The 23285-nt window shown below is 41.4% G+C and overlaps 1 protein-coding gene across 2 annotated transcripts in view; it reads left to right on the top strand.

Moving 5' to 3' along the window:
* Nucleotides 1-2607: 2607 nt before the first annotated feature.
* The window catches only part of SLC39A10 (solute carrier family 39 member 10), a 39673-nt gene continuing 18995 nt past the window's right edge, over nucleotides 2608-23285 (top strand). For both annotated transcript variants that reach the window (XM_042874725.1, XM_042874724.1), the window contains exons 1-3: nucleotides 2608-2705; nucleotides 20769-21839; nucleotides 22873-23074. In XM_042874725.1, coding sequence (XP_042730659.1) covers nucleotides 20778-21839; nucleotides 22873-23074 — 1264 coding nt within the window. In that variant the 5' untranslated portion in view covers nucleotides 2608-2705; nucleotides 20769-20777. The remainder of the gene's footprint in view (nucleotides 2706-20768; nucleotides 21840-22872; nucleotides 23075-23285) is intronic.

The raw sequence follows: 23285 nt of genomic DNA, 5'->3' as shown, positions 1-23285 counted from the left end.
TTATATGTACGCATAGATAAGTCTCCTTATTTAAGTTTGCTATTCCCCACATGTAGTTGGGTTTTAGAAAGGGAGAACAGGAAATCAGTGTATGAGATCTCTCAAATTCCATCCAACCTTGCATTTCTCTTTAGGCCTGGATCTTGTATTCGAAACATAACTCTACATCTTTTCTCTTGCTTTACTGTCATTTGTGGCAACACAACTAGCTGACCTAAACCCAGATCTGATGGCCAAGTGTTCTGTGGAACATAGGAAAGGGGAAGAGGGCGAAGCACGCTTCTGAAACTGGAGATGGGTGTCTAGACAGGGCCTCATTTTTTGAGGAGCCCTACTAGAAGCCCTAGTCTGCTTTTGCAGCATTGTACCACAAACACACATCCGCATCACTTAGCAGAATACATTCCCATCCTGCAACCCAATGTACAAGCATGTACTGTTCAGTTGTACTCAAAAAGTGCCCAGTGAGAAAAGGGGAGGTAGAGGGGAGGAGGCAAAGTGAGTTCTTTTATGAAATCATGGTAACATATCACTCTGTTTATAAAACCTGAAGAATCGGTCTAGATCTGCTGTGTGCATTTGTGTTGTACCAAGCACTCCCGCAGAGCTGGCTTCCCAGCTTTGTTTTACAAGCTTCCCTGCAGCACAGAAAGTTGTTCCACGTGCTTTACAGGGAAATGTACTTCTCATAGCAATGCGTGATTTAAGTTTTTGTTCTTGGTTTGTGAAACTGAGCTGTAGAAACTTGTACTTCCCTGCTCACGGCAGGGGAGTTGGAACTAGACGATCTTAAAGGTCCCCCCCAACCTAAGCCATTCTGATTCCTTTGAGTATCTATGCACAAGCAGCATGTGTACTAAAATATGCAATTAACACTATAGAGAAGTAACCTCACAGCATGGGACGATGTACTTTAGGGTAGATGTCTAATGACCAATGTCAGAATCAGGTCTGTACTGTATTTGCTACTCCAAATAGCTGAGAGAAAGGGCCTGCTTTGAGGCAGAAATTATTCCAAGTACCATAAAACAATCTGGGGCAGGTATAGGCCCTCCAAATCACTTTAGCAGTCCCCAAACTTTGACCTAAACGATGGCTCTCAGATTATAACGAATATTCACAGAGAAGCCATCTTATCTGGAAAATCTTGCTGTTGGTGGTTTTGCTGTTGTTGTGTTTTGTTTTTCTCCATGACTTCAGTTTTCTGGTTATGTGATTTTTTTGGGAGACACGGAGATACCAACTTTCTTTCATGTTACGTACACGTTGTATTTTTGGTATTTAAGACTGTCTTTGGATTCCAGAGATATGTTGCCGAGCCAAAATTTACTTCGGAAGGCTATTGTGGTGAGATAAGCCTTGGGCTGAGGTAGGACTGCAAGTAGGATTGGCTCTGGTTCTGCCAGGCCGGACCTAGGGCAGTGCAGATGTGCCAGCCAGCTCCGCAGAGGAACATGCTTGGAAAGCAGGAGGTGGATTATTTCAGCTCCATAAAAGGAGAGTCTGTGAGAAACATGTGTGCCTCTTGCACCAAAAAGAGGGGAGGTCTGAAGCCTGCTAGGGAAGCATCACTTGGTTTTGGAGAAAAAAGTCATGCAAATTTCTCAGAAATAAAAAGGAAATGACTTAAATCGTATGTGACGTGTTCAACTGCACGTCAGCCTTTGAGTAGGCTTTCTATACATCACCATTACAAAGTAAGCCGATTTGTTTAAGCAGCATTTGAGGTGAAGTTGCTGTATGTTCTGAGTCTTACAGCATAAACCAAAATGTCTAATGAGCCGCGGCGCTGTTCCGGTAAAGCGTTTAATCTACATAAGGTATTACGTATGTTTGTTGAGCCCTACGGCTGCTACGACTTTGTTGAGGAATCAAATATATTGTGATCAGGGGCCGCATCTCCATCTCGAGTAGGGGACACGCTTATCACGCAGATAGCAGCTGTTTCACGAGTAAGCCTGACGGACTCGCTGTGTTCCGTCAGCCAGGACAGCGCGAGTCTTCCCTGGCACGATCCCGGGGTGACGGCCGAGCCGCGCTCCCCGAACATCGCCGACACTCCGCTCGGCGGCCGCTGAATAAAGGCCCGGCCCCGGCGCACACTCAAGCCGCAGGCCGCGCGGCCACGGCAGCACGCAGGCCGCCCACAGCCGGGCGGGGGGCTCTCGGCTGGGTACGCGCCCGGGCCCGGCTTCACTCAGCTGCCGCGCAGGGGAGATATGAGGCTGCCGGTCGGGGCTAGTCCGGGCGATCCACCCGTGGCTCCGCGATAGCCGGTATCGCCCGGCGAGCTCTTTTCGGAGCAAGCGGCACAGTGCAGCCCGAAGCCGGGGCTGCGTGAGGCTCGGTTCCCGTATCTGCGCTCCGCGCCGCCGCCCGGCCCCGCTCGTTTGAGTGATGAGCGCAAGGCGCCGCAGGGAGGGGAGGGGGAGCGCTACGCCATTTTCGTAGCCGGTGGAGTAGGGGAGGGGGAAGCGAGGCGCGGGGGAAGAGGAGGAAATGGCTCCGCATTGGGCCGGGCGGGCTGCGGGGACGCGATCCGCACGGTGCGTAGGGGTGAGCCGGGCGAGCGCGCCGGGGGTTGGCGTAGCGGTGGTTGGCGAATAGCGTAGCGGCGGCGGCGGCAGGAGCTGCAGGAGGAGGAGGAGGCGCCGCGGCGGTTTGGTACCGAGCGGAGAGGGAGATGCACACGGCACTCGAGTGAGGTAGCTATAAAACCCCATTTGTTTACATTCCCTCCCCCACAAGCGGCCGGCGCGGCGGTGCGGGTGGCGGCCGGCTTGGGCCGGCTGTAGGGGGGGGGCCCGGGGTTGCGGACGAGGAGCGGGAGCCGGCGGGCACTAGCGGACGTCTCCTTCCCCGCGATGCGGAGCAGCGGGCGGGGGGCACGGCGGCGCGGCCGCCTCGTGACGTGGCGGTGCCGGACCCGCCGGGTGGGCGAGGGGCCGGGGGCGGCGGGGGCCGCCGTGCTCCGAGGCGGCGGAGTGCGAGCCGGTCCCCCGCCCGCTTTCCCCGTCCTCCCAGGGCGGCCACGCGGCAGGTAAAGCCGTCCGCCCGCAGCGGGGGCGCAGAACGCGGCGGTTCCAGGCCGCTGCGGGGGGCGCCGTAGGGCCCGCAGCGGCCGGCCGGGCCCGCCGCCCCGGGAGGCGGTGCGGCTTTTCCTTCTCGGTGTCGCCGCTTCCCTCGCCCTCCTTCCGAGCGTAAACGCGGGCTGGGAGCGCCCCGTCCCCCGGCGCCGTCCGCCCGCGGCCACGTGGAGCCCCGCGGCCGGCTGCGAGGTGCTGCTCTCTACGAGATAGGAGCGCGGGCGGCGAGGCGTGAGAGCGGGCTGCGGCCCGCGGGGCTCGGCGGTGGGCCGTGGTGGGTGGGGGCGGTGAGCAAGGCGGGCGGTTATGTCCTCCTGGGCCTGAAGTTCGCTTTAGCGTGGGTAGAAACTGCAGTCAGGCTGTGTAACTTGTATGCAACCCCAAACAATCAAGGTAAGCCGAGGGGAGTCAGGAGGTGCTGTCGTTGGCTGGAGTATAATGTGCACGGAAATGAGGAGCTTCCTGTGCTCTCACCTGTGCTTAACCTGTGTCGGTGGGTGCTGAGTGTGGAGCCTTTGGAATAAAGCTGTTCCAAGAAGTCTTCCGTTATCTTTCGTCTTTTTTGTTTTGTGTAATGTCTGTAACTGCTCGTTCTTAATCTCGTGTTTCTGATGTGTAAGCACTTGGATTTATGAATTACAACCAATTCTTGAGCTGAAAATAATTGTTCTCTTGCACTAAGTGTACATCTATATGTAACAGTAAGTAATTGTGGATTTTTTTTTTTTTTAATATGTCACATCATAGTACTCGGAGAGCCTGCGGTAGATGAAGGCTGGTACAGCTCTGAGAACTGCACAGAGCAAGGCCTGGCTTTCGGAAATGTGGAAGTGATTGTCCCATTATCAGCAGTAGTTCCTGGGAGTGTGTTCTGGTGTTCTTCTGCATAGTAGTAATGCATACAATGACATTAAAATGAAAAGCACAAAAAATGGGTCCTAAGAGATTCGAAGGAAAATAAAAGAGCACACACTTGGATTTTACTTGAGAATGAACTTTCCGTTGGATGTGTAGAAGAATAAGAATTCCCTGTAGACTGGTGAGATGTGCTGCTCTAATTCCAAGTCAGGTGTTAGGTATACTGACAGTTACTTCATAGGCTGATACTCTCGTGGATATAGAAGAAAACTGCTTGCTAAAGATCTGTGGTTCCTGATACTTTTTGAAAATGAGTGATGTGAATTTTCTTGATTAGGTTTTTGTTTTAAAGTAAATGTTTCAATTGTTGCCTCGTAGTACTTCTTAAACTGTTTCCAACACCTTCATATTTGGAAGGAAAGAAGCATGCAGCCATGCAGTGTATTTAGAGAATAGGGCCTATGTACAGACCATGAATAAGTTGTGTATGTTCACGTGCGTGTAAGTGAAATAAGTGGCAATTCCTTGTGGACATTGCACTAGTGTCTAATAAAGGTGCAGGTTGAAGAGATGAATGCGGTTTCCTGTCTGGAATAGGCAATGAGAAAGGAGATTCTGCCTGCATAACTTTCTCCACAACAGGGAAGTTGTTTAAATGAATGTGCCTTGGTTTCATGTAGAATTTTTGTGCTTTTCAGTCTGTCTTAAGAAACAGATGCATCCCTCGGACAGTGTATCCATACGTTAATGTAAAATGAACTGCAATAAGTAGTGCAAATATATTCACAAGCTAAGCTATTGCATGTTTGTTTCTCCCACTACGAAGAAAAAAAATTACAGTGAATCATGGTAACTGGGGAGTGTTCTGGAACCTCTGCTTCCCATTAAAAAAAGCACAAATCCCTGCAGTGATGATCTTTGTCTCCTCCAGTGGCTGGTCATGATCTGATTTGAAACTTAAGCGTTACGTGATGTCACAATATGCATCTTCTAAAGTGACACTGAGGAGAGGCAGCAGGATATTGATTGCATATGGTACTTGGGTTTTACACATTAATAAATCATTTCCTTTGAATATTCGATAGGAAACCGTGGTAAGATACGAGCTTAGTGTAGTTTGATTTGGGCAAAATGAAATTTGTGTTCGCACATGGGAAAGTTAGTACTTTACAACCTGGCATAGATTTCTTTTGTGGTCTTCACTAAGTACATCAAGCAACTGTTATTAAGTTATTTATATTCATAAGAGATCATCTGCGAAACAGTAGTTGGTCCAAGTAGGAAGGAACTTTGAGGTGGTGCACAGATCACATGATATTAAGCTTGGGTGTATGTACAGACCTAAAGGAAGCGTGCTTGGGCCTGTTTATTTTTGCTATTCTGATTTAATGGCGTTTGATCATGATTTTTGTCTTCTGTAGCGAGTTTGGTCTCATCTTCGCCACACTTTTTACAGAAATAGAAGTTAACTTGAATATATGATGGGCATTTGATAACTTTTCTAAAGCCATATTATCTTTTTTCATCAAGTGGAATTACCAAATTAGAATTACACAAGCCGCTTAAAATCTGAGCTCAATAGAAGTTTTTCCTGTAAGCTAAGGTTTGGTCCTTAAACGTGGTGAAAGGTCCTGGTAACTTAACAGACTGCAGTGTGGAATAAGGGCATGAGCAACAAGATGATATTGGAAAAGAAATCTTACTGCCGCTTTCTTCCCAGTTTGTCAATCAGCTGTCAGAACGCTGGCTGTTATGTTTCAGCACATTTCAGGATTGTCAAATGAATGTCAAATTCTGACTTGCTTTTTAGCACACCTAGAAATGTCATCAGAAGTTTCAAAGAAGAAAAGCTAGATTATGGTTCTATTGTCTTTGTGAAAGTATGCTTTTCATAGAGTTGAGATTTAGGTGCAGAGGGAGTTCTGACTATACTAAGAATTGAAGAATTCATGCCTTTGGGGAAGCAATTTCTGTTCTAATTTAAAGAAGAACAGTATAATTTCCTCTTGTTCTGTGAGAGTCCAACTTAAAGAGCTAATATTTGTAATATAATTTGATTATTTGTGAAGTATTTCTCTTCAGACTGCTGAAGTTATCTTAATTGAGAACCAGAGATTTTATCTTGCTGATTAGGGCTTGGTGATGTGGATAGATTTGAGATTGTTTTTAGTTCATTCTTAAATTGCAACTGAGATATTTAAGTGTGTGTAATAACATGTGATAATGTGTATAAATTAGGTGAAGCTAATAAAGAAGAACAAATTTTAAGCTTCCAAAACTGATCAAAATATTGAAAAGTGTTCTGTTAGCATTGTAATCTCCTAGACAGAAGGGTGCACTCATCTTTCATCCACCTGTTCAGAATGTTCCATGTGATGCTGCATCATTACCGTCTCTCCGAGGGTTGTTTTGTTTGTTTTTTTGATGTAACATAAATGTAAGGAGTAAAAAAGAAAGGAAAAAATCATGTTTTAAGTCACTTAGGTTTTTTGTTACCTCTTATGCCTGTCTAGTCCCTGTACAGATGTTAATGTCCCCAAGCAGGAAGCCAGTGTGAATGATAGCAGATCATGGTTCCTAATGCTTGTCTCAAAAGCATAGAAATAAGGGATGTTGAAGTTAGATGTGGGACGTTGTGCCCATGCTGGGGAACGTGCTTTATTGGACTAGAAATGTTTTCATCTTTTGGGTGTTGCATTGTGGTGCCTCATCTGTGACTTTCCACTTTCTGACTTGCCTCTTATTGCAGAGAAGGAATGACTCAGCTGCCTTTTCTGTCTCGGCTGCTGCTGACCTATGAGCTTCATTCTAACCTTACTACCACATTTTCTATAGCTTGCTGATTCCAAAAACAGTATGCTGAGAGTGAAGATAGTCTGCTCATTATACTAATGGAAAATTAGACTGCTGTAGAAACTGATACGTCATTTTTACTGGGTAGTCTGTTGGAGAACCTGCGTGTAAGAAACAGTGAGATTTCTTTTCTAATATCATATTGTTGCTCATGCCCTTATTCCACACTGCAGTCTGTTAAGTTACCAGGACCTTTCACCACGTTTAAGGACCAAACCTTAGCTTACAGGAAAAACTTCTATTGAGCTCAGATTTTAATAAAATCACCAAGGTTAGAAGAGATCTCCATGATCATCCAGTTCAGCTGTCCACCTACCACCAATATGTCTCACTAAATCATGTTCCCTTAGTCTACATGTTTCTTGAACATCTTCGGGGACGGTGACTCCACCACTTCCCAAGACAGCCCATTCCAGTGCCTGGCAGTTCATTCGGAGAAGACATTTTTCCTAACATGCAGCCTGAATCTCCCCTGGCACGACTGGAGGCCATTTCCTTTAGACGTATCAATAATCACACGAGAGGAGAGGCTGACTCCCTCCTCAGCCCAACCTCCTTTCAGGCAGTTGTAGAGAGCTATAAGGTCGCCTTGAGTTTCCTCTTCTCCATACTGAGCAATCCCGGTTCTCAAGTAGCAGGTTTAAAGTGTGTACAATTTGGGGACATTAACTAGAAATAAGTGAGAAGAGCATTAAGTTCTCAAGAGGTAGGAAGTACAGAAAGTTGAAGTCGTCATGCATTTGTTTCAGTGCTTGAGTGACAAGATGTAATTTAGTAGTCATTGGTATTAGGTAGCTAAATCAATGTTGAATTGAGATGATAATAATGGAAGTAATTGAATAACAGTGTTCATGTCTGAAAGTCATACATCAAATGAAGTTCTGGAAGAGTATTCACATGGTTAGACTTTTTGTAAGATAAAAAGCCAGTGTAAGATAAAAACTCTTCGGAGTGAGTATGTGCAGAGGAGGTTGTATGCAAAAGTGCGGGATTTGCATAAAGTTACAAATGTATTCCAGTAGAGGTCTTGTTCACCAAATTCTGGCTCGGTGTTTCTGCTGGTTGTTTATTTTATGAAGTTCCCAGTCACATCTCTAAGTAAATAGCACAATAATAAACTTTTGTTACTGATAGGTGCCCCTACAATTTACATGTTAAGATCCATGTCTCAAGGTGAGTTGATTTTTACTGCACTCATAAAATGATCTCTGTACATTTTTATTGCATGTGCATTTTTATTACTGCAGTGCAGTGATTATTAATGGATGAAAAAAAAAAATGTTTTTAATGCTGGGAGATAACTGGAAATGGTAATTGATTTACAGCTGATGATAGGATATCTGTATTTAGTTCCTCTTCTAACTGAGCTGGTTGCTAATAGAATACAGCCATACATTGTTTGGAGCATCAAAGCAAAACAAAGGAAAATATGCATAATCTTCTTTAAAATAGTCCCTCATAGATGTTACCAATGTGATTCGGAATGCTGGTTTTAGCCTGTGTAGTACAATAACAGTAGTAATACCACAGCCAAAGAGGAACAGCAGGTGGGTATGCGTCTTACGGCTAACCACAGAATCACAGAATCACCAGGGTTGGAAGGGACCTCAAGGATCATGTAGTTCCAATCCCCCTGCCTAGCAGGGCCACCAAACATACACATTCAGATCAGGTTGCCCAGGACCCCGTCCGACCTGGCCTTGAACACGTCCAAGGACAGGGCATCCACAACCTCCCTGGGCAGCCCGTTCCAGGGCCCAACCACTCTCCTTGTAAAGAACTTCCCCCTAACATCCAACCTAAATCTTCCCTCCCTCAAGAGGGAAACCAAGTCTTACTGTGCCACCACGTGCACTTCTTCATCCGTACCAGATACGGCGCAGGGCAGAAGAGCTTCATTACTGACAAGTGGAATGTTGGACTCTGTTTTAAAGGTGACTGTGCTGCTTCTCAAAGCTCTACGTAACTTATATAATGCGTTCTTATAAAGGAAGGCCTCTCTTTTCATCAGACTCCACTGCATTGATAATTGCTCTCAGTCTATGAAATGTAAGCCATATCATTTTGGCCATGTTTTTTGCTAGAATTGTTGCAGAGCATTCACGGGAGCGTTTATTTGTGGCCTGAGTATCTGTCCATAGAAAACAGTATTTCAGCCTGGAAGTACATTTCCAAATTGTACTAGCTTACATTAAAACATAATGAATTATGAGTTATGTTTTATTATGTTATGAATTATGCAGTTACTTGACTGCAGTCCTGATAGTATTGTGTCTTTGCCTCACTACATTTCAGTGCTAAAAATAAAAGTATTCCCTTTTATGTAATACTTGATGTTATGCATAAACAGGCTCGAGTTCCAGTTCTTCCTGTTCTGAACTGTGCATGAGGCAGTTGTCTGGCAGAGGTGTACTGCCAGTGCTTGAATTGTTCAGTTTTAAACACTTTTTGAAAGCAGTGTCCCCAAGTGGCCAAGAAGGCTGTTGGCTTCTTGGCTTATAGCAGGAGTGGTGTGGTGTGCGGGACCAGGGAAGTCATCCTGCCCCTGTACTCGGCATTGGTGAGGACGCACTTCAAGGACTGTGTTCAGTTTTGGGCACCTCAGTACAGAAAGGACATTGAGGTGCTGGAGCAGGTCCAAAGAAGGGGAACGAGGCTTGTGAGGGGCTTGGAGAATGTGACCTGTGAGGAGAGACCTTATTGCTCTCTTCCAATATCTGAAAGGTGCTTACAGCGAGAGCGGCATTGCTCTCTTCTCACTGGTGACAGGATGAGGGGAAATGGCCTCAAGTTGCACCAGAGTAAGTTTAGGTTGGGTATCAGGGAAAGCTTCTTTATAGAAAGGTGGTTAAGGTTGAGTCACCATCCCTGGGTGTGTTTAAAAAACATTTCGATGTGGTGCTCAGAGACATGATTTAGCAGAGGGTGGTTAAAGTTAGGGTGGTATGGCTAGGTTATGGTTGCTAGATGATCTTTAAGGTCTTTTCCAACCTGACCAATTCCATGATTCTATGACACCATTTATTTCCGCTAATTTCAGTAAATACACATTAGTTACAGTAGGTAGTATGTACAGCGTGTAGCGTATTAGTCTAATGTTCCCATACCTAATTTCTTAATACTTCATAAAATATTCTGAACTATTCTATTTGCATGTTATCAAAGAAGAACATCTTTCATTGATTCATATGGTAAAACTTCTTTTTTTTCTTTTTTCTTTTTTTCCCAAAGTTGTCTTTGAACTACAGGTAATGTGCAGTGTATGTTTGCACACCTTACTCCGCAAGATGTGGAGTCCCTACAGAAGTTCATTCTTAATGTTTTAGGGCAAAAAAATTCTCCTGCTAACTTTTTCTGGTCACATAAGTTCTGTAACAGTGAGAGGAACGTGGGAGGTTTATGCTGACTCTTGGAAAAATGGATCAGGATGATACTTTATTGAGAATGCAACAATTGTACCAAATTATTATTACTTCTATTTGGTTTGTATCAGACTTTGTGGATCGAATTAGTTGCGGTAAATCACTGTCTTTGTAGAGAACACTTGGTCTGCTCCTGTTCCCCATAGAAAGTATGGATTTAATATTTAAATGTTTTTTTGTTGTTGTTAATTAGACAATTGACAAAATGATGTTTTGGAAGAAGACAATGTACTGCTTCTTTAAGTGAATGAAATTGAAAAATACAAATTATCACCTTGGGGAAAATTTAGCTTCTACAAATTTATGTTCTAGAACTTACTCTCTTGCTGCTTCTTGATGGCTAACTATGGATTTGGAGTCTGAACGTGAAAGGCAAAGGATTAATCACATTTTAGAAACATGGTATTTTCAGATGGAAACAAGGAGCAGCGCATCGTTCTTCAAACAGAAGCTATGAAGAAAATAAAAACTTTTCAGGCAAATCCTTGCCTGTATTTTAACAAATATTATGTAGTAGTTCCAAGCAGTGACTGACGAACAGTGAAATGCTGTACCTCAGATGCTCTGTTGCTTTTGTTTTGTTTTCACTTTTCTTGATCATAAACAAAGCTTGATCCTTCGTGTTGTTACCTCACAGTCCTATTACTGGTAACACATGTATCAAGAGTCACAAATATGTTATAAAAGTTAAAAGCTGGGTATGAACAAGTATGTGTAGCTTAATCAGAAACTGATAAATAGTGAATTTAGCAAATCAGATATGGAATGTGTGTGTGGGGGGGGGTGTGTGGTATTTCAGCCTTTTCAGAGCATCAGGTTATGAGATTTTCTTGTTTACTGGATCTGTGCTGTAGCTGCAGTTAGTTTTGGATGGTGTCAGTGCCAAGTAGGTAACATACCTACTGAAGTATTTCAGTTTCATAACCTGGCAGCTTGATAGAAGATGGCATATTATTCCCATGACTAAGTGCCATAATAACTTCAATGAGTAAACTGTTGTGCCTCTGGAAACGTAAAAAACAAAGCCTCAGAATCCTTAACGGGTCACATTACCATTTGGTACCTTCAGCTGTGGTTAACCATAGAATCAAACATTTGACTCTTTTTGGGATTAAGTGGTCAGATTGTTTATGTTTAATAAATTCTTGAACTGAGCTACTTTGAATGTTAAAGTCAAATAAATTTGTAGGTGTGAATGGGCTTAATATTGTAGAAAAGTTGTCTAACCTTGGTCTTATATGATGTGTTGGATAGCTTTAGCCATGGAATCCGCCTGTTACAGAAACTCATCTTTATGTTCTGTGATTAAGTATTTCTGAGGTGGAACTTGTGGAATGATGGTCGCGACCCATTAATACCCCTGGAATTTAGAGGCGGAGCCGGTCTGCTTTTCAGTTGCTTTTAACTAATCGGTAAAAAGAGCATAAAGCATCTTTCTCAGAGAAATCAGGTAACATGCAGTTTCAGTGGTAAGCTGCCAAACCATTCCTGTTACTCCAGAAGTGGAAAAACAAAGCTTTTTTTGTACTACTCTGTGTAGAATGTCTTTTTATAGTTAGGATTGTTTTTTCTTTCAGAATCCTAGATTTGTTTCAAGATGAACTTATAATTCTTTGTGTTAAATGTTAGAGACAGCAAATAGCCCTTTTCTGTTGTTGTTGTTCTCTTGCTTTTTACGCATTCTTAAAAAAAACCAGTATCTTCTGGTTTCAGCTTGTGGGGAGGATGTATCAAAGCACTGATAGAACGTGGTATTTATTTTCCACAGCTTTGAGAAGTAATGGAATCACGTAAACTGGAGAAAGCTGCCAATAGTAGTTGAAAAATGAAACGAAGATGGAAGATCTAAGTGAAGTAGAAGTCAGAAATGTCCTGATGATCTCACTGAGAAGGGTGGTGACTTTGATAGCACGGAATCAAATCAGCAGTTAGTGCAGAAAAATCTGTATAAATTAAAATAGGGAAGGCACAGTGATGCTTAAGGATGTGAATAGCATCCACATTTCAGGTACTGGAAGGAGAGTGTACAGAGTGAAAACAAAAGCTAGAAACTGCTATTAGATCAAGTTGGAATGCTACACAGCGTGTTCTAGGCTAGGTGCATCTGGCTGCGGTGCAGTTCTTGTAAAACTGATTGCAGCCTTACTCTTAGCAGTGTTTCTCTTTGCTCATCTGCGTTGCTGTTTGACTGTATGTGCACTTATAAGATGATAGACACGGGGAAGTGCATACAGACAGCAGCTTTTAAGTTTTTGTACTTTGCTTTATTGAAAATTATTTAACTGAGAAGACAGTTCTACTGGCACTTCAGATCAAGTCCATAAGGATTCTGCTTTCTTTCTCCTTTTCTGTCTCTAATGTTGTAGTATGAATAATAATGGCATTAAGTACAGTGCTTTTGTTCAGTCACCTGGAAGCTGTGCACCTGCAAAGTTGTTTCAATAACTTGATAAGCAAATACCATAGTTCATTGTTTTTAGTGATTTTTTTAGTTTTTAAGCTAATGGTTGTTTTTATATGCTTGAGCGTTGTCATCACACAGTCCTGTAATAGGTAGCCCTGCAGAGTTTTAGCAATAGTCTTGGCTCAAATAAGCGAGTGCTAGGCATCATGACTTCTGTTGAAGTCTACTTGGAATGAGATAGAAATGGCACATTCAGATTCAGCTGGCTAATGATTGGGCTGATCTTCCTGTTGAAATATGTACAGCTATTTTTTGACACAGATCAGGCAAGTTAAATGTTATTTTTCAATCTGCTGAGATGTCTTTATAAAGATTTATTTGCTTTAAAATTGTAGAAATGATCATTAAGCACCTTCAGCTGGCAGAGCACGTATGAGGGAAGTGTGCCTCGGTCCTGTTTTTCAATGGCTTTTGTGGTTGGTGTCTGTTAATAACTATTTTTGGAAAAGTGAGAGAAGCTATCAGCTAATAGTAGACATGTTGAATTCCTGCTGTGATTGGGTCTGCAATGGGTTGTTTTAATTGTGATCATTTAGCAATTAAAAGCTTACCAAAGGCATGCCTTTATTCTTTTTGATGTCGTGCAAGTGTTCTAGGGTACTGTAAGGATGAGATAGACACAGTGATTTAAGTTAAAGCAAGAATAAACATACTACCGCTGGTCTTAATGCTTCATTATAGACATTCTTATATTCTGTGTTGTAGAGAGAAGTTTTTCCAGAATGACTTTCGGTTCAAAGTTTGTTGTTTTATTTTCATAATTTGAGTACATTTTGAGGTGGCCGGTTGTGTTTGCACTGAAATGGGCTGTTGGGCTGCAAATCAGCCAGCTCTGGTGCTGCCACCAAAGGCAAGGATGCCTTTTGTTTTTTTTTTTGTGGGAACAGCAGTGTTTGTGCAGCTGCACAGTGAAGCAGATAGGAGAAGTAATCTGTCTTAAAAATAATCTTTTCTTTTTCTGAGCTGTTTTTCAGCAGAATCTAATTGTACAGCTGCACAGTGGACAGATCAGCAAACAAATCTACTGGTATACAAAAATGGTTTTATGGGAATGAATGAATGAAGCAGCAGGGCAGGGCTGCCATAGGTGCAACAGCATCTTAAAATATTTGTTAAACTTCAGCCTTAGCTCTGATAAAAACATTTGCTTATTTTCAGTGGAAAAATGAAGTACTAAAATGCAAGCATACCTGGTTATTTTTTTCAGGATTGCATTCTTACAAGCACAGGCATTACAGAACGTAACTAAAAAATGAGATGTTGACACAAGATCATGCCAGCTTCACTGTAAATGTTGTGTGTTAATAATGCCTTATAAACTATATCAAGTTCATATACAAAACAGAAAAGTTGCGTATAAGCAGATCTGATACTTAAAGAACATGATTTGTTTTGATGGCTTTTATATTATTTCGAGCTGTAAGAAGGATCCCGTATTCAGCAATTCATTGCAAGTAATTGTCCTTTTGAGGAAGGCAACCCAGTTGTTTTCTCTTCTAAATAAAACAAATGCCCCTTTCTGTACAACTGAGCTACTAGATTACAACTGCATTAATTTGGGATTATTTTCTAGTGTGCTTGGGCTTTGGTATTTCAAATACTTCAGATTTCCAGTTTTGAGACTGTGTTTACAATGTGTTCAGTTATGCGTAAATGCTTTCCATGCTATATGTCTTATCTGGTATTAACTTAGCAAATATGGCTTGGATCAATTAGTTGATGGTCTGTTCCTGCAGAGTGCCCCTCCTACTGGGCTGTAGGTTCTCAGCTGAATGAGTTTCACTTACATCCACAAACCTGTTTTGCTGAATTTGGGGCTGGAACCAAATACAGAAGATGAGTGAGAACTAAAGTTACAGGCTGTGAACTGTAACTTCTTATGTCTGCAGAGTGTTTGTATTGCTGGAGCTCACGTTGGCAAAAGAGTGTTAAAACAAAATGAGATTAGTGTTTGTTTAAGTACTTTTGTGGATTTCTTTAGTGTCGTTAGAGGGAATATTTTGATTTATCTTTGAGGTATTTTTTTAAAATCCCTTACCTTGAAAATGAGTATTGGGTTAGTAGGAAATAACACTCTGGCATTTGCTTAAAATTGGAAATTTAGGAAATGAAGAGTAGATTATTTGAGTTGCTAGATCCAAGAGTTTCTGGACAGAGAAATAGCGTGGAATATTGGAGGAGTAGGGGAGCTGCAGACATTGTTTTTGCTTGTGAATTTGAGTAAACGTCTGCGATGTGGGAATTTTAAATTCCAGGAAGAACAAGGAAGTGCCTTTATGCGCCAGTACTTTTAATTCAAGAAATGTGCATCTCACATATACAGAAAAAAAAGACGTTTTTCAAACTCCTTTTACTCTGAGAAGTTGTTACTAGAACCTAATGACAGAAGTGCTTCAACTATCAGTACTGAACAAAGAGAGCATCTTGGTTTGGTAAGAATATTGCTTTGTCTGTATGTCTGTTTGTCCTTCTCTGTTCTCTCTTATTTTAGCTGACTTTGTGTCTTTGGTATCTGTGCCATTTGCAGCTTCTGGAGGTTGATCAAGTCCTGTAAGGTACTTGGGTCATTAAGGCATTCATCAAGGCAGAGTGCTCTGAGAGGAGTCTGAGCTGTCTTTGAAATCATTTTTGATTCTTTTTCAGACAGTTTAAATAACTTGATCCTCTGCAGATAGAATAAAAAGGCAGAACATTGTTGCGAGAAAGCATGGAAAGAAAATTAAAAGGGAGAAATTTAAATGAATACTTGCAAGGGCAGAAATCCGATACATTAATTTCAAATGTTTCTGTTAATTGAAATTGTTGGGAAGGAACAAGACAAAAAAGAGGGGGGAGAAGTTGAGCACTCAGATTAGTCGGTGTTTGCGTACTAAGAAAAATGCTGTAATATATGGGTTGTGAGCACTTCAGTGATATACCCAGTTGTCACCTGAGCTTGAGTTTTACATGACCACGTTATTGGAATCCAAGGGTGCTTCTTTAAGTCAGACCTACCTGTCAGACTAGTTTTCTACTTTCAGTAAAGCAGTTGATGATAAACAAAAATGTCCCTCCAAATAATATTCCTATTCTGGTCTTTAATATACTTACATATACTTTCTTTCTTCATACCTTTCATGCTACAGGTATTAAATGAAAGAGCGGTTGAAATGGTAGGGACTGTGAAAACATTTCAGGAATTCAAAGGAAGACAAGTGAGAAAGTCTCTAATAATACCCACTTTGATTAGAGGTGCATTTATTCCAATAGAGGAAATGCCAGAAGGAATGGGGTGGCATAAGAGATGGTGTGAGTTTTCCATACAGAGCAGGTAAATGATGCTGATGTTGTGCTCAGATTCTTTGGCTTCCCATATTAAAGCTGTGTTTGTGGGTATGCAGTCAGAACTGCATTGGGTTGGAATGATTTGCTAGCACTGAATGAGGGGGCATTGGGGTGCATTTGGCAGCCCTGTTTGCATTTCTTTAAATGTCAGCAGGCACAGCAGGGCCGTTTATTTTGCCCGGTGTACATGTGCACGGCTATTCTAACTTTGCGGCATGACTTCAGGTGGGTTTGTCCCACTGCCTGAACGCATCCCAAAAAAAACGAGCCTCATTCTTGTTGCCAGCAGGTACCATTAGGTCCTGCTCAGGCCTGCCTGTTTTGGCTGCTGTAGTTTCTGACCGAGGCCACAGCTCAGGGTGTTTGCTTGTGTTTCTGTCCCCACTGGGTGCCCAGCCATCTTATGCTGTTGAGGAAAGGAGGATGGGCAGCAGGAATCACAAGTGCATAAAGTAAGGCCAAGGTTGGCAACTATAATAGCTGAAGTCTTTTCCACGTTCGTAGCCTTGTCCTCAGGCTGCCTTTCTGTGGTCTTTTGAAACTATTCAAGTCTCTTAATGTGCTTATGCTGAAATGAGCCATGTACAGTTCTGTGTCACTGAAGTGTATCAGATTTGGACTTGTGCTTTCTGATGTTATATACGTACGAATACTGATGGACATACTGCAGGGTGGGAGCTGTTTATAATTGCCTAGCAACTAATGACGCTTGTGTAAAAACGAAACAAGTAACCTACTCTTATCAGTTCTTCTATTAGAGACTTTAGGATACAAATGTTTGTTTTGTAAGCATCTTCTGTAAGGCAAGAATTGAAAAAAAAGACTGTCTTAGGCTTAAAAATATTGTGCCAAGGTTATTATTAGTTTTAATGAAAATAGACATCTAAATTGATTGTGAAATAAGTGATACGCTCATCTCTTGAGTTTGAGCAGTGAATCATGATCATAGATGACAAACTTTTAACTATTGGGACGTGGAGAAAAGGTACCATTGAAAGCTAAATACCACAATTATACATGCATGACTGAAATTTCAAAGTAATGTGTTAGTAGTATTGTGTGAGATGGTCACATGAAAAAGATCATGAGGTTGTGAACAGGATTATGATCATGCTTATCATGCTTTAGTCATGAATTTCCTGATGGACACATTTTAGTCTGAATTGTGCTGGTTTAAATGGGAATAGTTTTGCTTTGATTATTCTGGTTATATTACCGTTATGTGGCAAAGGGGAAAGGTATCTTACCTTCAAACGTAGTATGCATTCATTAACTGAATTTGCTTACAGCTAAGATGGTGGTTTTGGTACTGAGAAACAGAACAGTTAAAGAAAGAATAAACAACTAAAGAATTACAGTACGCTGTATGCGCTTACATACTCCTGCGCCATGCAGACAAGCATGTATACACGTCTTTCTCTCAGGGCTTTCATCTATCTTGAGTACATCTGTACTGCTTACTTCAGCCCTTGAACCCGCTCTTTACATTGAATAACATTCCACATTGTAAATCCTCATTTAATGAAAATCAATGTATTCTTATAGAAACAGGGAGGTCTGCTGATCTGTAATCAGCCACGTGCCCCTTTACGTACTGCCAAGTATTCTGCTTACAGGGATGACACAAATCATAGAGCCCAGGTCTTTCAGCCTGCGCGGAAAAGAGCACAGGTCTTTATCTGACAGCTTTGGAATGAGTTTCCAGATAGTTGTGCGGTCTGAGGGTTGGCTCAGTCCAGTGATTCTTGGATAGAGGTTTGTAACCTGTTTCTTTCCGCTCCATCAGCAGCAACTTCTGTGCTTAACCATTTTCTCAGAGGAGAGTGGAAGGGCTTCTGGAATGCATTTTGGGATGCTTTTAGTGTTTCTTGTTTAATCCCACTGTTAAATAGCTTCTGTGAGTGAAAGAAAAGACTGCACAGAAGTCTTCTCAATAAATTTTGGGGGTGTGCTCATCCTGCTAAGTTCTGAAAATGTTTGTCAGAGCCCTGAACTCAGACTGCAGTGATTACAAACTCCTAATAGAAGAGCTGGTTATGTAGGTGTAATGTAAACGATTACCTGTGTATCTTTCTGATGTTCCTGGGATCTTTTTTGATACAGATTGTTCCAGTTGACATACCCTGCTGGTCTTACATCTGTTACTAGGTTAAAAGAAGATTCTGCTCTCTCTTTTTTTTTCTTTTTTAAAGCATTTAAGTTTCCAGAAGGTGAATTTTCATCTTCTATATTTATAGAAGTTTGTGGAAGAAAACATTTTCTCTAATTTAATGTTTTAACTCATTAATTTGCTATATAAAGGTACGAAAAGGAAGCCCTTTCCTATTTTCAGTTCTGTTATCTCTCAACCTGTTGCAGTTATAGATTCTTATATGATGTGTGTGCCTGTACAGTAATGTGATTCCAAGTGCTTAAATGCAAAGCATCAAGCTAATATTTTAAGAAATTAAAATGGATAGGAAATGGTGTGGTTTGTTGTAAAGCAGTTTTCTGCGTTTCACTTTCACAGAACACAGCATGAGGGCTAGAGAAGAACGAGCGCATACACCATTTGTTGTATGAAACTCCATCTCATTCTAGGAGAGTTTGATCAGCTCTAGTTGAGGTCCACACAGGGAGCAAAGATTGCTTTTGGTGTAAAACAGGCTCCAAGTATACCTGATGTATTTGCCTAATACTTTGCTAGGTTGTCTTGACAGTATATGGATGTATAAAAATCAGGGTGGATGGATTCCTGTTCTTATCCTTTGTCAGCTCTCATTTCTTCCTCAATCATCTTGAATATATAAGTAGTTGTGTGTAAAAAGCCTACTTCTGTGCTTATTATATTTATTTTTACTTTTTAGTCAGCAAAACGTTTAAATAATTTGGAAGCTCCATGCTTCTTTCTTCTTTTCATATGTTCCTTTCTTGATGGGAGGGTGTCACAGAATTGTAGGGGTCAAAAGGGACCTCTGGACATCGTCCAGGCCAGCCCCACACAGCAGCTCACACAGGAAAGCATGCAGGCAGGTTTTGATGATCTCCAAAGAAGACTCCACCACCTTTCCAGCAGCCTGCTCCAGCACTCTGTCACCCTCACAATAAAGATGTTCTTCCTTACATTCTTATGGAAATTCCTGTGCTGCAGTCCGTGCCTGTTACATGCATCTAGAAGAAATGCTGTAAATAGTACACAATTTACTTTGTCTTGTACCAAGGGGTACAATTAAGTGTTATTAGAAAGCTTTGATAGTGCTTGAATGATGGCTTTAACATCTCTATTAGAGAATATTCTCTGCACAGAATAAGTCTCTAGAACTTGGACATCACAAGATGTAGTTCTTGGTTTGTTCTTCAGCTTTTTAGTTTAATGTCATTGCCAAATGTCATTACCAAATGTGTGTCTCTTTCTTAAAGTTTCTTTTGTAATAATTATTCAAATATTTGGTTGTGGGTTTTTTTTTTGTTAGCAGATTTTAGAAAATATTTTGTGAAGGTAATTAATTGTTTCCAAATCTGAATACACATTAAATCTTATATTGGGTCTTCATTATTACCTGATGTTGAACATTGTTTCTTACATTTGATACAAGGTAGCAGATGACATTGCTTTGATGTTGTAATTTCTGAAGAACAGTGCAAACTGTGTGTGTGTCTGCGTAATGGTATTTTTCAAGTTGTGTGGAGGGACATACTTTTATATGAAATAGAACCTTATTTTTAAACAAACGTCCACATAGATATTTGAGATCAGTTAATTTATCTAAGTAAAACATACTAAAAAGAGAACAAAATCCATTAGGAATACTATGACATTGGTTAATGAGAACTTGTTTTGAAATCACTGTTCACTGATGTAAGTTAGGAGTTGTGCAGTGTGTGTTTATTGGAAGCAATTCAGCTGCACGTGAAAGAGCAAACAATACTTGAGTGTTTGTATAATCAAGATGTTATAATCACAATATAATTGTGTATAATCAATAGATATCAAGATGTTGTAATCGCAATATAATTGTATAATCAACAGATATCAAGATGTTATAATCGCAATATAATCAAGAGAATTAGGCAAAGTAAACAACAATCACAAAAGAGAATAAGTGGAAGAGCTTACCCTTCGGCTGAGCTCACCAGAAAACACCAAGAGAGGTGATCTCCAGAAGAGATCCTTCCCCTCTGGTAGCCAGCTCTTAAATAGGTCCAGGAGGGGTGCAGCCTGGCTCCACCCCTTCCTGCAGCACAGGTGAATTGCCTTCACTGTGCTCCTGTGGCTGACTCATGGCTCACCTCAGGTGATCAATCAGAGGTTCAGGCCGTGACTCAGCAGTTCCCATACAGTGTTCAACTCTATTATTTTCCCATCATCGCCATAAATAAGAAAATACAGACCGCAGTGTTATTTTGAGTGTTTTTATTCTTTAACTTGTGCCTTACTGAGATTTCTCAGTATTATCAGTTACCACAGGCACAGATGCTCCTGAAAACAGAAGCAGGAAAGTTCTGTTCTGACTGACTGTAAACGCTGAACTTGTACTTGTAGCTTATAACTGCCTTCTGTAAGCGTGGCGTATGAGACTACGGATCTGAAATGCACAGAGCTTGTCTTCTCACTGTTGAATAAGAAGTATTAATACAGTATCTGAAGTCAAAAATTGTTATTAACTGTTAATGCTAATATCTAAAGATTTGAGTCATTCTGTTGGTGCCAATAAGTACTGGGATGATTATAATCCTGAGACTGTTTTTACACCTAACTGCCTCCTTTTGTGTTTCTTGTAGGAAACAGAGATGAAGGTACACATGCACACAAAATTTTGCATCGTTTGTTTGCTGACATTTATCTTTCATCAGTGCAATCATTGCCATAAAGATGGATGTGACCGTGGTCCTGAGGAGGGACACGAAGACCACCATAACTGCTATCAGATCTCAGAGACACCCTACCACCAGACTGCGGGATCGGAATCCATGCCGAGTAAATTTTCAACATCGGAAGCTGAAAAGGAACAGAAATACTACATTGAAAAAATCTTTGATCGTTACGGTGAAAATGGAAGATTATCCTTTTTTGGCCTGGAGAAACTGTTAACGAGCCTTGGTTTAGGAGAAGTAAAAGTAGTAGTGATAAATCATGATGATATTGGCCACGATCATGTTTCTCACCTATATGCTTTAGAAGTACAGGAAGGAAAGCATTTGCACACTCATAACCATCCTCATAGCCACTCCGATTCAGAAAACCAAACCGTGGTCGGTATGGCTGAAAAGAAAAATCATAAATGTAACTCTGAGAGAGATGCAGTAGTGTCATCTATAAAAGGTGATGGTAAACGTATTCACGACCAGAGTCACCATCACCATCATCACCACCCTCATCCGCATCATCATCTCGACCATAACGGTACGCATCATTCTCGTAATGATTCAGTTACTCACAGTGATCACGGAGAGCAGAATCACGGGCCTTCCACAGAAACCAACACGACTCAGGATCAGCGTGAAAGAAAACAGCGGAAACAGAAGAAGAAACGAAAGAAAATTAGTGAGACTTCAGGAGATAATACTCAAGACTGTCCTCCGAATCATCACCTAGGTGATCAGTGTGAGCACAATCGTGTTCATAAACACGATCATGTACACGATGCGTCTCACTTTCATGCGCACCATCGTGAGCACAGTGGCGATCTTTCCACTAATCACGGACATCAGGATTCCAGCCTGGGTAGTGAGGATGGGCATCACCATACCAGCAAGCGAGAGGCACCTTGTAAGCACACAGGTGTAAGAAAACACACTATTTCAGCACGTGGTCATAAGGATCGTAATGAAGACGAACGCGATTGTGAAGAGGTGAGTATGAAATGGAGAACTGGTAGGTCGGCTTTTGCTGTTATTAAGTATGACTTGAAGATGCTTACCCACAAATGAAGCAGAATGAACTGTTCTGCCTTCCCGTCATCCGTCTTTTTCAGGTTATATTGCCCACTTGTCTCCGTTTAAAGGGTGAGGACGTACTTAAAGCATTCTAATGTACCTTGTTTGCAAGTGGTGGTTGTAGTTATTGTTTGTTTTTTTCCTCCAATATTCAGGAGTACATCTTTTTTTTTTTTTTTTTTTTTTCATTATTGTGCTTTTTGGACTTTCTGAATCGGAGACTATTTACATTTTTGGAAGCTGCGCAGAGACTTTTTCCCAGGATAAGAATGCGTATTTTCCAACGTGCTTGTTTCTTTGTTCTGAAAGAGTGTGAAGCAATATAGATGCAACTTCTGTTGTACCGCACATGGTGTAAGCTCTTTCTCCCATTACTCTTTTCAGCATCCGCTATTTTGTCCAGGTCCATAAATTCACTGTCCCTATCCCCTCACAGTTTACAGCATGAGCAGGACGGTTTGACTACATGGTTTTAAGTATAGCAGTCTAAAAAGGGATGGAGTGAGTGACGAGTTAGTTTTTAACGTTAATTGCGAAGGGAAGCTCTAAACACAAGAGCGTTAATGGCTGAAAGAGAAGTATTAGGAAACCTGGCTTGGATTGATTTATGTTCTGTTCCTTTCTTCTTGCTCTTTGTTTACTGCTTGTACTGTAACTGTTAGAAAGAAAATTTGCTTTCACTGACATTTATCAAAAATTACATAAACATTTGGGGACTGAGTTGTATAATCTGACAGTTTGTTCCTCTTCAAAACTGCTTAAATCAGCTGAGGCTGATTGAGCACTGATGGAACATTTTGGACCAGAGTTTTTCATTCCTGTGTGTGTTTTGAAATCATGTGCTATGTTTTCCACAACTGTAGGGTTGTATTTTTTTTTTTAATTTTTTTTTTTTTTTTAGTGAAATGGTTGCTTTTGTATTTAATTTGTTTGTACCGTTTGCTTGCAGTGCTTAAATGTTACTCAGCTGCTACGACGCTACGGTCTGGAAACCAGCTCTCAAATATCTCCTGAATTTTTTATATATATGTGTCCTGCTCTGCTATACCAGATTGACAGAAGGCTTTGTATTGTACATTACGATGAGCTTGAAGATCTTGTGAAAAGTAAAACTGCATCAATTGAGAGCGAAGATAAAACAGGCGCTTCAGGTAGGTGTGTCATATCCAAAGCCTTCTGTTTGTTTTTTTTTTTTGTTTTTTGCGTTGTGAATTTTAACTTTTGTTCACAGTTTGAAGCATCGTACAGTTTAGCATTGACTGCAGAGTGAAGTAAAGTTTAGAAGATATTTGGGACAGTACACGCCATTAAGTCAGTAGACAAAGCATAATTTTTGGTAGCCTCGTAGCTTCTCCAAAGGAA

The sequence above is a fragment of the Lagopus leucura genome, unplaced genomic scaffold, assembly GCF_019238085.1.
Source record: "Lagopus leucura isolate 7727_CA_CO unplaced genomic scaffold, USGS_WTPT01 Super-Scaffold_100012, whole genome shotgun sequence".
NCBI classification, from domain to species: domain Eukaryota; kingdom Metazoa; phylum Chordata; class Aves; order Galliformes; family Phasianidae; genus Lagopus; species Lagopus leucura.
Note: the sequence above shows the minus strand (reverse complement) of the source record. Positions and strands in the feature narration are given on the sequence as shown.